The 17,664-nt window shown below is 48.7% G+C and overlaps 8 protein-coding genes across 8 annotated transcripts; 3 read left to right on the top strand and 5 right to left on the bottom strand.

Moving 5' to 3' along the window:
- Positions 1-170: 170 nt before the first annotated feature.
- Positions 171-871, top strand: BO88DRAFT_419515 (uncharacterized protein; the record flags this gene model as incomplete). The annotated part of the gene is made up of 2 exons (XM_025708395.1): positions 171-525; positions 594-871. 2 exons carry the CDS (start codon positions 171-173, stop codon positions 869-871), a joined length of 633 nt encoding a protein of 210 aa, XP_025558102.1.
- A 3,112-nt stretch (positions 872-3,983) lies between these two features.
- Positions 3,984-5,585, bottom strand: BO88DRAFT_351131 (MFS transporter; the record flags this gene model as incomplete). The annotated part of the gene is made up of 2 exons (XM_025703528.1): positions 3,984-5,261; positions 5,322-5,585. The coding sequence occupies 2 exons, from the start codon at positions 5,583-5,585 to the stop codon at positions 3,984-3,986; spliced, it is 1,542 nt and encodes a 513-aa protein (XP_025558101.1).
- A 275-nt stretch (positions 5,586-5,860) lies between these two features.
- On the top strand, positions 5,861-6,598 carry BO88DRAFT_181129 (cysteine hydrolase family protein). The gene has a single exon (XM_025701741.1). The coding sequence runs from the start codon at positions 5,916-5,918 to the stop codon at positions 6,480-6,482; it is 567 nt and encodes a 188-aa protein (XP_025558100.1). The 5' UTR covers positions 5,861-5,915; the 3' UTR covers positions 6,483-6,598.
- Positions 6,599-6,910: 312 nt separating this feature from the next.
- On the bottom strand, positions 6,911-7,503 carry BO88DRAFT_351446 (YbhB/YbcL family Raf kinase inhibitor-like protein; the record flags this gene model as incomplete). Its single annotated transcript, XM_025703537.1, has 2 exons — positions 6,911-7,326; positions 7,383-7,503. 2 exons carry the CDS (start codon positions 7,501-7,503, stop codon positions 6,911-6,913), a joined length of 537 nt encoding a protein of 178 aa, XP_025558099.1.
- A 675-nt stretch (positions 7,504-8,178) lies between these two features.
- BO88DRAFT_429658 (SDR family NAD(P)-dependent oxidoreductase) lies at positions 8,179-9,045 on the bottom strand (the record flags this gene model as incomplete). The annotated part of the gene is made up of 2 exons (XM_025709177.1): positions 8,179-8,434; positions 8,486-9,045. The coding sequence occupies 2 exons, from the start codon at positions 9,043-9,045 to the stop codon at positions 8,179-8,181; spliced, it is 816 nt and encodes a 271-aa protein (XP_025558098.1).
- Positions 9,046-9,674: 629 nt separating this feature from the next.
- BO88DRAFT_374595 (FAD-binding oxidoreductase) lies at positions 9,675-11,160 on the bottom strand. Its single transcript, XM_025704307.1, has 2 exons — positions 10,726-11,160; positions 9,675-10,670 (listed from the first exon to the last, which is right to left on the bottom strand). The coding sequence occupies exons 1-2, from the start codon at positions 11,152-11,154 to the stop codon at positions 9,723-9,725; spliced, it is 1,377 nt and encodes a 458-aa protein (XP_025558097.1). The 5' UTR covers positions 11,155-11,160; the 3' UTR covers positions 9,675-9,722.
- Positions 11,161-11,885: 725 nt separating this feature from the next.
- BO88DRAFT_429656 (uncharacterized protein) lies at positions 11,886-13,240 on the bottom strand (the record flags this gene model as incomplete). The annotated part of the gene is made up of 2 exons (XM_025709176.1): positions 11,886-12,123; positions 12,228-13,240. The coding sequence occupies 2 exons, from the start codon at positions 13,238-13,240 to the stop codon at positions 11,886-11,888; spliced, it is 1,251 nt and encodes a 416-aa protein (XP_025558096.1).
- A 724-nt stretch (positions 13,241-13,964) lies between these two features.
- Positions 13,965-17,602, top strand: BO88DRAFT_447053 (uncharacterized protein; the record flags this gene model as incomplete). Its single annotated transcript, XM_025710329.1, has 9 exons — positions 13,965-14,371; positions 14,448-14,685; positions 14,796-14,923; positions 15,409-15,440; positions 15,595-15,642; positions 15,669-15,710; positions 15,800-16,141; positions 16,211-16,616; positions 16,724-17,602. The coding sequence occupies 9 exons, from the start codon at positions 13,965-13,967 to the stop codon at positions 17,433-17,435; spliced, it is 2,355 nt and encodes a 784-aa protein (XP_025558095.1). The 3' UTR covers positions 17,436-17,602.
- Positions 17,603-17,664: the final 62 nt, after the last annotated feature.

Here is a 17,664-nt window from a genome sequence, read left to right as displayed (position 1 = left end):
GAACGTTCATATACCCTTCATCATGCACACTGCCTTCACCGATATATAAACAACTTACCCACAGCTGCTTCATATTCACCTCCAAACCTACCGGCAACATCACTTCCAGACTTACTAAGCCGTATCTGAACCCAGCGCTGTTCACACCCCATCTTAGCAGGCTCCTCAACATGACAGCAACCAACGGATGCAACCACGAAGAGTGGGATACCTATTATAAATGGGAGCCTGGACTTGCATCTTTCCAGCAGAAAGCCCAAGAAGACCAGAACCACATGTTCCTCCAGATCGATCAGAATGATATCTACGCGTCGCAATGCCTTGTGAAGCTTGTCAAGATCGACTCACTCGACAGGGTATACGATATCAGAAGCGGAGTTACCGATTATGATGAATCCATGCACTTTCTCAAACAAATTAACTTCTACCAAGTCGTGGCCGAGCCGAGTGTCTGGCACCATCAGACTGCCATTTATCAACTGTTGGTTGACCTGTGTGGGCAACTTGAAGAGTTGGTGTATATTGGTGAGTTAAGTCCTCATACCTCTCATCGCTAGATGAGATTGTTTCTCGTCTTACTAACTACATGATAGTTGAAAGTGCATTTGAATTTAGTCCCGAACATGCTGAGCAGATGATCCTGAACAGCTACGTCAAGTGGCGCTGGCATCTGTGCAAGGTGGTTATTGAGGATATCAAAAAGCGAGTGGATGATCTGAGTAAAGATTTTGGGTGTTGGGCCAGACAGAGCCCTGGAGAATATGGGGACATCTTTCCTCCGAACCCCCTCGACCAGGAAAATAAAACTGATGCATCGGAAGTGTCGGAGATTCGAGGATTGACCCACTTTGGGGCAGTAGCAATGAATTGAGTCCATCAAAATGGAATTACAAAATGTCGTACGTTTATAATACATCACAAGACGTCAATATGTATCTATAAGTAAAATAGAAAGGTCTCTGCAGTAGCCCGATTGCCCATATCTGAATGTAGAAATGTACGCTGCCAGATGGCGTCAAGAATGTGAATATCAGGTACAGAATTCACACGCATAGGCTAAAGAGGCGAGTCAGAGTGTAAATTCAGCATTGTTCATCTAGGACAGATTCGTCCCACCATCCTCTATCTTCCCGTTAAGTAAGTAAGACGAGTGATCAATAGACATTCCATATTCATCCCTTTTTTTCCTCCTTCATCAGGGCAGACTTAAAGACTGGCTTGAGAAGGAGTTGACCATGTATACATGGTGGCCTTCGTTGGACGGTTAAAGATCCTGTGGCACAGGAATATACCGCATTAAGGACCATGATGTTGAGAGCCTGTTAGTTGTCTTGGCAGTGGAATTTCACGTAATGATAATAAGCGAGTCTGACGGAACATTCCGACTGAATATATTGTGACGCGTAATAAGAATTGTAGTAGAAGATATTCAAATGTGGATTAGATTCAAGGCCCCGAAACTCCCAGTGTTTCTCGGATTCATCGAAACGGTAGCATCAAGGTTTTGTGTGTCTTCAGAGGTGGAATTATTCGAGATGATATGACTTCCACTTAATGTGCTCTATCTTAGCTGTCTTCCAATTTCTATTAGGCCAGACTGGCTAGTCACAGAATTTGTGATGTCTTAAGTGGGAAATCCCTATATTGTCTTACGTCTCCACTGATGTTGAGAATATCAGACGGGATGACTCTATTTGGTGCAACACCGATACTCCAAGAACCCGATGGTAAGGTGGGAAATCCCATTTTTCGAGAAATGTGATACTCACGCCTACCATATGGGAATGACTGACACAGGTGCAGTTGTGGTGCATAGAGTCTGCGTATAATCAAACGGAGATTTTACCAAAACTTTAGGAACTCCCCGTTAACACCATTGCTGAGGAACCTGGAAGTCAAAGATTTGCCACCTGTCCCAAGCATAAATAGGACCTGATGTCCCTCCTCGTCCACAATTTATCATCACACTGCTCAACGGTGCCTGGCTGACCATGATGCAGCTACACAGAAAGTTGTGCACTTCTAACCCCTCAACAGTTAGTCAATAAATCCACCATTTTGAGTGGTATGTCTCTGACGATGGAGGTTTCTAATGGTGCATCTGAATAGTGTAGTGAGCATTATGGAAATGCTCTGGCACTGCTTTGCAGCTCTTAGCAGTATTTACTGCCGAGTTTGTCTTTCCTTTTTTTTTTTCTTTTGGTTTTTCGAGGCGCTACGGCTACACCAGCCAGGCTTCCTCCACATCGACCTTCGCCCATGCTCCCTACCATCCGCCTACCATAGAAGGTTGGCTCGATCCTCAAGGGTAAGGCTTCGTTTTTAAGCGGACGGAAAGTCTGCCACCGTCATTCTTTGGGTCATCCTTGATGGGGTTATAATTCTTATAGCTCAGGGGGTGACTGATAAAGATGGCGGCGGTGGGATTTCTCTCTGCAGTAATAACACAAGCTTTTATCTTATGGGGAACAACTCTTACCTTCCAGGGTAGACGGTGGGTGTGACATGAGCGAAGGCTGAGGACAAAGCCCTGGCTGGTGTGGCCGTATCGTCCCCTTTTTTCTTCACTAACATCATGTATATCCATGTTTCTGTATTGCCGGTTATGTGGAATATATTGTCTCTAATTGTTGTTGTGACTAGACGATGGGTGTCTCTGTTCAATGGTGGTTCATTGTCGTGTCTATAAGCTTTGTCTATATGAGACCTGAATAGAATCACCTATTTGGATCAATCGAAACTCACCGTCTACATCCAATCTGAACTCTAGTAGACCATTTACCACCATACACTACACCACACGAGCCCTGAGAGACGGTCGTAAACTGACTGTAACATGTCATCACAAGGATGACTCCGTCTTGACATCCTTCTCCTCTCCGCCGCCACATTTATCTACTCCAATTGTGGCCATTAAATTGATATTACTCGAGTCAGAGGAAAGTTGTGACTGGAAGTCTTGGGGAAATGCAGGTTGGAATCATTCAGGTGGTGACTTCATCGGTGTTTCTGTGGTTTTGTCGGCCGGTCAGATGTAGTCTAACACCATGCCCTACCTAGCGTGCCACTCCACTGATATCTCTGTTTTGATAATCTTGTTTTCTCTCTAGCCACATTTATTACTCCAAGTCTGACCACTAAACCCATATATATGGCGTCAGAGGAAGCTTGTGGCGCGGAAATCGAGAGTGGCCAAAGAGAAATATCAGTGGGGCCGGTTTATGGTTTGTTTGCGATTTTGGCAGCTGCTGGAGGAAGACTTCTCTCTCCCCCTTGAATTTCTTTGTTTCTATATCCCCGTCGCCGGTTCCCCCTTTGCGTCAATACTATCTTGCCGACCTTCTATGCCTTTCTCCATTATCATACAGCCTTTCCTCTCATTACCTCACCGTTCATACTTTTTACACCCTCCTTTCGTCCGTTAATCTCCCTATGCCCCTGCTCCTATTTCCAATATCTCTTCACCGTGTTCTATTTCATGCTCTTCTCCTGCCTTCTCTCTGTCTTTACCTTTCATGTACCACCCAAGGGCCTCATGTATAATTCCCCTGCATCATATTCGCTGTTTGCTTCGTCTTTCTTCGTCTTGACTTTTGAAGTATCTTACCTTTTCTTCCCTATTAATTTTCTTTTCCTTTGGGTGGTTTTTTTTTTTTTTTTTTTTTTTTTTTCATGCGGAATGATACGACTTTTTAAGAGGAGCAACCTAGATTCTCCCAACACTCAAACTGATCCCTCAACTGTATAACATACCGTGTAGTCGTAGCGCGCCCATCAAGTCTATTAAACTTTCGGAAGTAGTTCCAAATAGCCAGATGCATACGGAGAGTCTAACGTAAGTGAACACACAAAACTGTATAATCTAGGGGTTCCCATAGTCAAGCGCTAAACATATACTTTTATGCACCATCTAACAAATTCTAAACAAGCTATACTCCCATTCAGACACATCTCACCTTCATCCATTTCACATCAACCTCCGCCTAGTGACTTCTAGCTGCCCGTTCCCGCTCCCTCCTCAGCCTTTTCTGCCTCCATGTAATCCCCTTCTGCATAACAACCCACAAGCTCGGCGACACAGCCACAGAAATTAAACCAAGCGTGGTATACGCCCACCCTTGTCCCATCGCCTCACTCATAGGTGTGATAGCCGCCGAAGCTGCAGCTCCCAACTCACACCGGAAGAGATTACTCGCTGCCGTTGCAGCTGCAGATCGACCAGGCCACAGATCAACAAGAATGGCATTCAAGACCTGCGATGTGCCATTCAGACTCCACCCCGAGATGAAGAGTAGGATGACCGGCGCAGCCAGATTCACCTTATGACCGAGGACCCAGCCGTAGGCAATCATGGATACTATGCACGTGTAGTACATGGGCAGTCCGACTTCCAGCCGTGCCTTTTCGATATTGAAGTTCGTAAGGTCTTGTCGCACGTTTCGGATGACAGGGAGTCCGGCCTTGGCGGCATGTCGACGATAGTTCCAGTCCATTAGACGGCCCGTTGTGAATGCTGAGACGATGCCGCCGGCTCCGATCGGTATGTACATTAGTCCTGTTTGGATGTTGTTGAGGTGGTAGATGTCGTGGAAGGAGGTTGTCGCTCCAGTCATTACGGCGTAAAAGCAGGCGAAGGTTAGTCCGGTGGCTAGGAGGATAACGCCTGTTTCGAGGTCGGCGGTGACCTTTAGTGTGGACATGGGTGATGGGCACCGGAAGGCATAGTTCTTCCGCACTTCGGCCAGTTTGCTTTCCTCTACGACGAGACCTTTGGCCTTTCGGTTGCGGTGCCGGATTGTGTCGCTTAGGTTTTTGTTTAGTGTTGGGGGTGGAATGGAGCCGTCCGCTACGACCTTGCGGCAGGTCTCAGGGAGGAAGAGCAAGAGGGGGAGGGAAAAGGCGGCTGAGTAGATGAGAAGGAACCAGAATATCCAGTGCCAGTTGAGGTACTGACTGAGGAGTCCACCGATGATCGGGGATAGAGAAGGCCCGAGCATGCTCCCTAACGAAGCGAATGCGATGTATGTTCCTCGTTCTGCAGATGTGACTAGGTCTCCAACCAGGCCGTTGGCCAGCGCCACAGTGCCGCTGCTTCCTGCGCTTTGGAGGCATCGTAGGCCGAGTAGTGAGCCGTAGTCATTTTGGAGGCCGAGGCCGAGGTTGGCGGCGATGTAGACGGTGAAGCAGATTATGTAGGCGGGACGTCTGCCGGCCGTGTCTGAGAATCCGGCGATCAACATGGGCGCTATGCCTTGCATTATCTGGAGTAAAGGATATACTGTTATTGACTATACTGCTCTTAACGGAGATTCCAGACTCACCAGGTAGGTCGTGACAGTCAGATCAATCTTGGATGTGGAGACGTTCAGCGCTGCTGCTATCGTGTCCATGGCAGGGAAGTAGATGCTCGAAGAGAGTGGCGAGAAGAAGGCTGCCATAGAGCCAGTGGCCACCATGGCTCTTTTTTGGTTGACTGTAAAGACTGAGAATACATCTAGCCTGGGTGGTGCATTCTGCTCCGGCTCTTTTTCTATATCGGGGGCGTTGGCCTCTGTAGCCGATGAAGAGGATGGGTTGGCGTTCATATTGGACCCTTGATTTCTTTGCAAAAGGTTTCTCGGATTTGAACAGAAATGAAGTTCACCACCCAAGAAAAATATGGTAAAGGAAGTAGAAAGAAAAAATGTCCACCGTCCGTTATTGTGACAGCTCGAGGCAATCCCGGTACCGGCTTTCTATCCCGGAACCGGGTGTCCCCACCAATCATAGAACAGATCCTCAGCTATAGATCCCGTTACCGGGTTTCCAGCAGCAAGCATAAAATGACCAAGTGTACCCAGCAACTGCTCATCACCAAAGTCAAACAATCATAAAGTCACTATTCTACTGCAAATATACTAAGAAAGTCAACGACCATGGCAACTGAAAAAGCCGCCCTCCTTCTCCTCGACGTACAAAACGGCATCGTCAACCGTCTCGAAGACACCTCCCAATACCTCCAAACTCTGTCAACTGTGACACAGGCGGCCCGCAACGCCCAACTCAACATCATTCATGTGGTAACAGCCTTCCGTGCCGGACACCCAGAATGTAACCCTCGAAACCCCAGTATGGGCAGAGTCAAGGAGATGGGTGGCTTCCGTAACAACGATGAGTCTACCCAGGTTCACCCTGCCGTGGCACCCCGCAACGAAGAGCCTATCGTGACCAAGTATCGTGTCTCGGCTTTTACTGCCACTGAGTTGGATCTCATCCTCCGGTCATTGGGTATTACACAGTTGGTAGTGGCAGGGCTTATTACCAGTGGAGCTGTGCTGTCGACCGTTCGTGCGGCCGCAGATCTCGATTACAGTGTGACTGTATTGGAGGATGGGTGTATGGATCGGGATCTGGAGGTGCATCGGGTTCTGATGGAGAAGGTATTTACTCGCCAGGCACGCGTTGTGAGCTCGAAGGAATGGGTGGATGAGGTTGAGAAGTGATTTGCTATTCAATTGTATTGAGTGTGATTGTCTGTATCCAGGTGGATGGGGTTTGAATGTGGTAACCTGTCTATATTCTGAGTTGGGGTTGAGCTACCGGTCACTGAAAATGTAACCAATTAGATTTTAGTTTATTGGCTGATCCTTTACACTTTGTCTTATTTATGGTCAGCATCGTATCACATCAGAAGATAGACATGAATACAGGTCCGATTCCACACTTCACGAAACTCCCATCTTGTGTGCGAATAAAGCAAGTTCAAACAATGTGAACGACGCAATGCCACGACGCCCCAACCATATGCTAAAATATACAGACGGACCGCTAAATTTAACTTCACCACCACAACGACATCACCAAATTCGTGTCTTTTGTTGCGAATAAACAATTTCAGAAACGAGCGACGCAATCACAGAGTTATCAACAGCTACTTGCTGACGAAATAGTTGGCTCCGACAACAGGGCCAAGGCCAATATCTCTGGCCCAGCCATCGAGGTCGAAACGGAGGCGCGACCAGACTCCCATCTTCTTGCCGCCGGTGGGAGAGGATCGAGTGATTTCGAAGCCAGCAGGCTGTTCGTAGAGAATGAACAGATAGCGGTGCGGAGAACTTCCGGGAAGAGGATTAGGTCCAACGTAGTTGGCAATGAAAGGTGCAGCCACTCTGAGGAAGAAGTGACCATTGTCGCTCATAATCGGCTCCAGACCAGATTGGATCCAGTGGCACTTGGGGCCGAGCACGCGGCACGAAGGAAAAGGGGCATCTAGATCGAGGCAAACAATCATGTAGGTTCCGTTGCCCTTGAGGCGAGGGAACGACATGCGTGGTGGATGGGCAGCATCTGGTCGGTTATTTTGAGTATGCTTCGCGATCTAGATACGGGAATGAATTACTTACCACGCTTGGAGACGAACTGACCTGGGTAGATAAAATGGCTGCTGAAGGTGAGGGTCAGGAGCTTTCTATGCTCGTTGCGAATCACCGCCATCGCTCTATCAACGTTGAAGTTGGTAGGCATCTCGCTTAACGACGACTGATGTAACTTGACGCTTTGACGCTTGAACGCTGACGCTGGAACGCTGACTGTTGAAGGATAACGCTTGAAGGATGATGGAGTGAAGAGAACGGGGGGTGTGAAGAGGATAGATGTCAAGAAACGATCTATGACAGAGGCGCGTCAACAAAGGCATGAGAATATACTAGACGCGCTAAGGTTAACACTCAGGGTTAAGCGAGTGCGCGTGAATTTGAACTTCCGCTTCGGTGCTCGCCTCACGTGCCTCACTGCCCTGGATTGCACAACGCACAATGATTTGGAGATCCGTGGAACTGTAAATTTGTACATAGCGTATCCTGCATGTTTGGTGTATGCTGTTGTGCCAGATGGTTGTGCTATATCTTTGGTTGGTGTGAAGTATCTGGGACGTTCGCAACAAGGATGTGTGACCAGGCTTTATCGAATCCTAAAGCGCCAGTATGCCAACGATAATGCGACCAGTATATGACCTTGTATTCTAACAGCCATCAACTATCTGATATACGGCATCACAGGCATGCTTAACTAGGGGTTGGCCGACGCAATAGCTGTTAATGACAGTGCTACACACAATGCTAAGGAACCCGTCTGCTCATCCATGACAGGCTGCAACAGTCAAGCTAACTGTTTGAATATTCCAAGACATTATATAGTAATCTAATCGATGAAAAGTCCACCAGACGCAATAATATGTGCCCCATTAATCCATCTCGACCTCTCCTCACACAGAAACCCCACGGCATACGCAATCTCATCCGGCTCAGCCATCCGTGGCGCAACTGGTGTCTGGTCGATAACGGGCTGGAGAATCTTCATCTGCTCTTCGCCTGCTGCTGCAAATCCCTCAGTCTTGGTTGGACCCGGACTAACCGCATTGACGGTGCAGCCATACTTGGGCGGGAGCTCCTTGGCCCTATTTGAATCAACAATGGCTCCTAATGCAGTGAAAATGGCTAACACGTACCAGCATTTTGTGAAAGAATCAACCATCCCCTTGGTGCCAGCATAGATGGTCTGATTTGGCGGAGGCCCTCGTGCCGAAATACTCACGATATTGACAATTCTCCCAGTATTCTTGGTGAGGTGCTTCAAGCTCGCTTGAGTCAATAAGAATGTCCCGCGTCCATTGATATTGACCAGCCTGTCCCAGTCCTCCAGCGTCTGCTCTTCAAACGGCTTGTTCACTGCTAGTGCAACACAGTTGACCACGATATCAACCCGACCCCAATTCGATACCGCGGCATCGACCAGCGCCTGTGGAGCAGACACTGAGCCCATATCTGCTTCAACAGCAACCGACGGCGATGGCAAAGACGCCACCAAGGCGTCGGCTTCATTTTTGAGACCGGGGAATGGATAATTGACAACAGCGCTCGCTCCGCGGGCAGAGAGTTCCCGCACAATGGCGGCGCCAATACCGGACGACGAGCCGCTGACGATAGCGACCTTGTTGAGGAGAGATTGTTCTACCATTTTGGGCAAGATGTGATTGCTGACCTGGTCCAGTCGATTAGTAGGAGACATGCTGAGTGGGATATAATCTTGTGCAGGTGTGTTCCTCCCGAGTGCCATATATGATCGGTTCGGTTCAACCTCCCGGCGCTTGGAGATCAATCACTCCCCCGCTATCCGACTGTCTCCCGCCGCCCGCAGTTCCTCGTGCTTTTGCTCTCCACAACCCGACTTGAACTAACCCGATTGCCCCGGAAAACCGAGACATATGGTTTATCTTATACCCATGATAGAATGGAGGTAGGAATAGAGGACGCTTCCAATAGGTGCGTCCCAAAGTGGTCAACGCTAATAATTCTACATCGGAGACTGGACACCGTAGAAAGAAGGAAAGCATATTCTCGCTGCTTAGCTCCTTCAGTATCACACTGTTGGATAATACCAAAATGAATCCTAGTAGTCCTCATGGGTCTTATATGAGCTGTCAACTAGGTGGCATCGGATAATCCGCCAAGCCAGGGCTATGTGTCTCCACAGCCCGATCTGTTGTAGCATAGTCGCTTTAGACTAATTATCTCACAGTGGGTGGTCTATTGCTAATATAGTATATCTACATCTGGCACTCTCCAACTTATGTACAACATGACTGATTTCTCAAGCATCAATCTGAGACTAATTGTTCCAGACTAACAAATAAGCCTCGAAAATATTTATCCGGCAAGCAAACAGCCACGTAACACAATAATCAATCACAACTTCGACTCCTTGGCATTGTCCAGCCCTCTCGTTCCAGACCGATCATCCTTGTCCAAATACCCACAGATACGCCCCTGAGGATCCCATTTGCGGCGGATGTCCATCAACCGTCGAGCATTATCATCGGCCCAGTACTTTGTCTTTCGCACCTGAAAGTCCGCATCCCCCAGATAAGACCCAACGCCATGTCGCTGGACCCTCTTCATCACATCAGCCACCCACGCTTGACATCTCGCATCGTCCTTCTCCTCCTCCCACACAGTGTAGAGTGCAAAGTAATGATCGGACTGCATGCTCAATGCCATGTCGGGTAGTTTCCGACGGCTGCAAGGATACATGGCGTACCAGAGGGCAAACGCTTTCTTGTGGGGCAGTGTCGTAAACGCCTCCTCCAGCACGGCGGGAACATCGGCATCATTTCGAATGTAGGCGTTTTCGGCGCAGTACCGGTGTCGCTCCGGGTTAGCGTTAGCTTGATTAGTATATTGATTCTCCAAGCTATCCACCTGGCAGAACCACTCCTGGATCGCCCCCGTTGGCCGGGTGATCTGCGCTGGGCGTAAAGCCTTCTCGGCCTCTTCAGGGGTTGACTTCATGGCGACGAATAGGACAAAGAAGCAGTGCTCGTCAATCCCCTCTGGGTACGCGGCCACTGCGGCGATTTCAGTGTCCTCGTCAAAACTAGGAGTGATGGAGAGCAGCCAGTCGAAGACTTGTCGGTACTGTCGAATGGGATAGACATAGCCAGACGAGCGGAAACCATCCTTAGGATATGGAATTAGTTCCAGATGATACTGCGTCACCACACCTGGGAAGCCAGGACCAGCTCCCCTGGCTGCCCAGTAGAGATCGCGGTTTTGGGTGGCATTGCAGTGAAGCAGCTCGCCTGTGGCTGTCACTACATCCACTGCCTGAACTCGTTCACAGGCCCAGCCCCAATTCTGTCGAACACTTGTTAGCCAGTCGAGATGCAATAGTGGGAGCGCATTAACTGACACGACAATTCCATCCCATTCCGCCTTGTAGCAGAAAGCCACCCAGGCCCACGTCGGGACAGTGTCCGCCCGGGAACATCAAACCATAATCCTTGATCAGAACTCCATTGAGCTCCTTTCCTGTCATACTGGGAGTGGCTATCGCAATGCGGTTCTCTGCATCCACTTCCAAGTGCTTGTAGTTCCCCAGATCAATGAGGATGGATTCATCGCGGACACTCCATGCTGCCCATGAATGTCCTCCCGATCGTATAGCAACGCGACAGTTCTTTTCGGCGGCTAGCTTCACTGCAGCAATGATATCCTTTGTGCTGGTAGCTTTGACAATTGCCAAGGGAAAGCGCTGGGGTCGACGGTGATTGAATACACGACCTACACGAGCCTCTTCGTACACGGCTGGTTCAGCCGAATCCCGCCAGACGATGTGCATTGTGTGTTGAACGTGGGTAAATGGAATTAAGGGGGTGAAAATGTGACTGAACCCAGGCACAGTGAGCGAGCGGCAAGCATTTAAGGTTATAGCGTGACAGGGATGGTATACCCGCCGCGACTCCCTCAAACTTCTCGGAAGCCGCAGCGGGCCACATCTTACCCCGCACATCGTGGATCTGGACGGGTATATATTTTCGGCTCAGTGGAGGTAATTTGCAGCTCAATCTGAAATGGTGGTTGATCAATGAGTGGAGGGTCTGTTGGCTAATGCTCTGCCACGGCTCCGCTTCCGAAGCATGACCTACTGCTCCTTAAGGCTTTTTTCATCAGTGTTGACGATTCGGAAAAGACGTTTAAATCATATTAGGGTTTCATTTCACTTTTGATATCAATGTAAGGTAATTATCACACGAGTGCCAGCAATTTCTTATTCCGCTCATTGCGTTACGAACGTATTCTGAGGCAGGTTTTCTAAAGAAAGCATTATGCTTTATCGTAACAGTACAATAAGCTTCATATCTATCAATCACCTGAAAGGAAAATATGTAGGTACTCGGCGGTCAATACGTAAGTAGCCAGCAGTAGAGGTACTGTAGAATAATACATGTCTGCTGGTTCATGCAATATGACTGCCAATCGAGTTCCCCCCTTCGAAAAGTAGCCGCATATTTGAAACCAACAGACACCAGGGGAACCAAGGCGTGCAAAATGAAAACCTCCGACAGAGTTTCAGATAAGGGGCAGACCCTTACCCAACTGTAAAGTTACTGCCAACAATATGGCAGCAAATTCAGCAACTTGAGTGGAGTTTCTTATGTCCCATGGTCCAAATTGGTTCATTGTCATGAAAGATTCGCATTCCGCTTCGCGTCGTGGATTCGTCAAATAGTCGACGTAGTCCCCGTTATACTCGGCAATGATTATATATAGCTCATGTCGATTCATCGACCAGAGCAAGCGACGGAACCTATGGTGTCAGATGCTTAGCTGCTGGCTCCACATTCTTTCTCACTTTGCGTAGGAGACTTCTTCTAAACATAAACATAAAGTCTGGGTGCAGGGGTGACTAACCATTGTTCCGCCAGCTTTTCCTCATAGGCAACGTCTTTTTCGGCGTGGATCCATGCCGCCATTTGAGCAACTTCCTGCATCATGACCCTGGGTAATTCGGCTCGCACCACGGGTTTCACTTCAACAATGGCTTTGGTCTCCCCATTACTATATAGAAACATATGACCATCCGTCCTTGCTTCATACAGCTTGATGCCTTTCTCATCACAAACTTTGTACCCCTTCCGTTCTGGGGTCCAATGGGCTTCGACGCCTTCGACAGAGAAGGTTACCACACTTGCCAGACCCAGCAAGTATGCATTCACCATAATTTCATCTGAGACTTGGGGAAAGTCTTCCTGCTCCTTGTAGCTTGGATCCAGCCCGGAGTCATCACTGCAGGCTTCGGGGTCTAGATCAATATAGGCAGTTTCGGAAGACTGGCAGATTTGACTCTCACTGCTTGATGGTAGTTCACGTGTTCCTGTACTTTGCTTCTCCCGGTCTCCATATATCTTCATATAATCAGCCAGATTAATTGCATGAGGATGGGGTTGAGTTGGTTCGGAGAAGGTTTTGCTTCTCGACTCTGGTTTTCTCTTCCTCAATCGCTCGGACCATGGAGTGAAATTGGCGTTTCCTTCAGCATCGGCCGCACTCGGCGCCCAGCGAATGAGCTGGCCATAATACCAAATCAGCGTAAAAGCGCCAAGGTCATCCTGTATGGGAAGAATTTCATCTAAATTGGTCTCTAGTGAAATCGCGTCAAGGAAGCTTTTCCAATGCTTGAGCTCCCCCAGCTTCTCCGTGGCAGCCTCAACACCATAGATTCCCCATTTGCCTGGATGGAACTCACTAGCCCGCCCAAACTTCCACAACGCCCTCAGAGCCAGATATTGGGGGTCATTTATCTTTGATGCTGGATCATAGGCTTCCAGCTCATAGATACTTACACCTTTCGCCTTGTACCGTTCTGCCCACTCATTCCAGGACTCCTGATCCAGAGACCCTACAAGAAATTCAGGAGCAGACATTTTATAGCATAATAATCTGAAAGAAGAAACAGCCTGTGAAGCCTGAAACAGAATGTAAATGTGGAAGCAGGTACTGCACCATGTGAAAAAGCGACAGAGATGGATGAAACCCAAGTTTAAAGCATGACACCATGCCCAGTGGTGCAATGTTGTTTTATATAGTACTACATGCCATGGGTGAATGGAGCATATCAATGATGCATTGAAGCAGAAAGATTAGTGATTGCATGGCTGTGATGGGATTTTTCTTGACCTAGCCTACATGGTGATGAGAACAGTATGTTGAAGGATGAGGCGGTCTTTATCGAATTCATCTGCATAAGGGTGAATGCACAAATTGGACACCAAGGCAGGATCTGTGTATATTTGGTACCTTCTATATTGACTACCTTCTGAATTCACTGGACCCCTGGATTTCTCTTCCAATTAGGCTGGTTCTGAGGGCCAAGTCACTTTCACTGGTTATTTCTACTACTGTGTCAGGTATAAATATCTGCAAGTGCTTCGCTTCTCTCCCTTGCCGGTTCCCATCCTCCTTCCTACCTTCTCACTGTCATCTCAACAGTTTTACGATCCGTTGGGGGATATCCAAACTAGGACTGCGGTACAGCCACGTTTCACGTTTCTATACCAATCCAACGTGTACTGTATTGCTCTTACTCTCCTCCACGCGTTCGGCGTTGACACACGAAATCGACCGTTCTTCTTTTCTATAGATCCAATTATGGGAATGAAACGGTCCTTCGAGACCTTAATCGAGAACTGTCGTGAAGATGCGCGACTGCGGGTAGCCCAGACCAATGTTGTATCCCGCCATCTGAGGCGCAACTTCACAGCAACAAAAGCCTTGAAGCACTCAGTGTTGGCAGATCATGATTTGAAGACAATGGGGATCAGGCTATCCGAACTAGACCTTGAAGGAGCATGTTCGGATGACCACCAGTCGTTTTACCAGCCACTATCAAAAGCAGAAATACCAGAGATTAACTGGGACAGTGTGCACTTTTCGGAATGGCATGAAGGACACAGCGAAGAGTCACTTCGGGTTTGTTTGACCCTACAAAGTGTTTCCGGCAGAGCCTATGCAGCATGGTTTCATGATCGCAAGCACCAACCCTGGGTCCATCGGCAGTAAGTACAAACCTCCAGATTTGTAGTGACGATAGACATTGTCTTTGCTCACATTACTTGCTCACCTACCGGGTAGATGCTACCGCGCAATCCCCCGTATTGCTAGTGGCGAGCATACGCCAGATGTACCGTATTCATGGCAGACTATTGGGGAAATGGAAGCAGATTCGTTGGATATCCCCCACTGCATTTTCCAGATGTACAACTACGCTGATCCCGAAGAACCCCTTCGCCGGAGTGAAGTCTTGGCTATTGTCGGTTTCATGCGATGGCGGCTGAATCGATTCAATTATATTAAACATCGCATATTCCCGGTGAGTGCAGTGTACTGTGATGAGTTCCAAGTCACCTTCGCACCCTTTCAACCAGCCATGAATCATTCAATGCTACAAGTACCTGCTCTAACACTCTGCTTGTATCACAGGTCCTGGTCGTTTCCATTTTCCGCTCTCAAGCTCGAATCTTGCAAGCGTATCACGACGGAGAATATCTTCGCATCTCAAAAAGCAAGTTCATTGATTTCACCGAGAATTGTCGCGAGAATTATGAATTGTTTGTGCGGTGGATCTATAGCATTCCCTGCGGGGACACTCAAGCCCCTCTGGCAATCAAGGGCGAGGAGTTGCCCCAGCGAAGCTACGAGCAGATTGATAAGGGATTTCGTCATCTTGCACGACAGGCAGAGACCTACCATAAACGCAAGAAGATGAAGGGATAGTTCTCACGTGGGGATGCAAGGGATTATCGGGCTCTATAAGTGATAGTCTGACGTTGGCGAAGGGGGCGGTAATCGTTTATCTAGGAAGGTGGCGATATGTGCAATAGTACAAGGAGATACGAAATTGACCATTGCTTGCTGTTCACTATATATATTGAAGTTGTAGATTTTTAAAAGAGACTTAAATTATTTTTCCCGATTCAATTCATTGCCAAGCTGTATCACATGCTCATCAGGCTAACCCCAAAGCAGGCAACAATGTCAGGCCCACATGTAGCATATCGTCCAATTGAATGGTAGCAGTTTCGGCAGGTGACAGCGGGGACAATCCGAACCAACCAGGAAAGGAAAGTACGGAGGGCAGCCTGCAGCAAGTCCAGCTCTGTCACCACCGAGGAATCCGTCTCTTATATTTCCTGACACTCCCGAGTCCCCCCGGATTGCTTGCCCTTTTCAGCCAACAATCTGAGTACTTGTTCATCCCATTCGTTTAGCCTCGTCTAAGCACCTGTCCTCGACCATCCTCGTAAGATTTATCCCACCGGTCTGGGACGTGCGCCGGACGCCATCTGTCCCTAGACTGGGGCTCGATCGCCGCCATGTCGCCCTCTAAGCAGTCTGGTATGTGTGCCATCTCCAATACCAAGCCAGGTTTCTCTTGCTTTTGATGCAGCCCAATGAATGCCTCTCTTACCTCTTCCGTACAATAGTTGCCACGGCGGACATGCCATTTATCGTCTCCACCGGCACCAAGAAAGTCGATCCTCGTACCCGCAAACTCATTCGCAGCCATGTTATGATTGGCAAGAACCGTGGGAAATCCCGCTATCGCCAAGCAGGGGCCGATCCATCGACACTGGCAGACGGGAGCACAGACGAGACTTCGGCTCCTCCTGCCGATGACCCCGTGGATTTGCCATTATTGCCATCTAAACAAGTATCAGCCACCCGCGTGGCGTCAGATCTTCCCGGCAGAGTTGGCAACGACATGTCCTTCGTCCGGCTGGCTGATGACACTACCAGCCCTGCAGCCCTAGCCACTATCCTTCGCTGTAGGTGCCGTGTCCTCGATTCCACCTGCTGGTGATTCAATCGGGCCCACTAAACGTAAACCTTCATAGTCACTGAACGGGCAAAGATAGAGTTCTACCCGCTTGCCGTATGCATAGTGTTCAACGCGTCTAGTCGATCATGGGTTCTTAACATGCTGTCACTAGACGCAGCCTACCTCAACGCCATGGTCATCACCACCCAATCATACTTTGGTATTTACAAGGGGCCGGAAGCGGCCCAATCGCCTCATCTGGGGAAAGCCATCCGCCTGCTACGCAATCGGCTCGGAGAGGAACAGGTCCGCGTGTCCAATGCAACCGTAATGGTCGTCATTATTTTGATTTTGCACGCGCATATCGTGGGTGATTACGCTGCCGTACTACATCATACCCAGGGTTTACGCAAGATGGTCAGGCTTCGCGGGGGACTAGGAGCATTTACATCCAATAACAAACTAGTCATTGATCTTATCCGGTGGGTCTCCCCTTCATTTCATCTCCCTACTGTCTTTGCCGATCATTATGTTCCCCTTTCGTATTAGACTACCTCGATGGTTGCAATCTAGTCTAACCTGTGATCAGATGCGATGTGGGACTAGCGATCCACAGTGGAGAAAAACCCGCCTTTTTCGAGAACCGCGATCTCGACATTTTTGTCCCATCCGACCTTTGCTTCACGCCGCGATCTCGCCCTGCCCCGTCGTTCGTCCGGGGGCTTGACCCCGGTCTGGCGCGGATGTGGCACATTATGCAGGGATTCAGTGCCCAGGTAAACTTGACCACCAAGACGAATGGCATGATTCCCGAGACGGATTTCATGAAAACAATGGCCTCCGTCATATACCCTCTGTTACACATGAGTTTTGAGCCCGGTTCCCTCGACGAGGCGATCCGCCTAGCTTTACTCAGCTACGGATTTGACATCTTTCTCCAGTTCCGCAGCGATCCCACCCCGTACGTCCACCTGGCTGCCTCGTACCAGCGCTGCTTAAATGGCCTAGCCAAGCGGAACGATGTCTCTCCACAACTCTGGATTTGGTTGTTAACTGTCGGTGGTCTTGTGGTGTTTTTACCCGCTGTCAGGCGGAATTTCAGGCACTGGCTGCTGTATTACCTAGGAAGCTGTCGTGTCCGCTCGTGGGAGGGAATGCAGGCCATCCTCTCCTCATTCATTTGGATTGGACTTGTGCATGATGAAGGGGGCAAGGAGATTTTTGACAAGTTGTTTGCCAATCTAGAGCCTGGGTCGGAGACATTTGTTGATCAGACGTCTTCGAGATTAATCACGTGTTAGCGTTGTTATGATTCATGTTGCTGGTATATATTCATGGTTGGGAAGAAAGACTGGAGAGTGAACATATATTGGCATATACAACCACTAGAACAGTGCTTTTGCCTCACTAGTTGTGTAATAGTCATGTGTTGGGATTTAGTTCAGAGAGCCGGTAGTGCTGGTCATGTGATAGTTTATTTACAGTGACGTCACGTCACGTCAAGCTGGCGAATCATAAACCAAAACACGC

The sequence above is a fragment of the Aspergillus vadensis genome (assembly GCF_003184925.1).
Source record: "Aspergillus vadensis CBS 113365 unplaced genomic scaffold BO88scaffold_31, whole genome shotgun sequence".
Taxonomy (NCBI): domain Eukaryota; kingdom Fungi; phylum Ascomycota; class Eurotiomycetes; order Eurotiales; family Aspergillaceae; genus Aspergillus; species Aspergillus vadensis.
The sequence above is the reverse complement of the archived record's forward strand: the minus strand, read 5'-3'. Positions and strand labels throughout refer to the sequence as shown.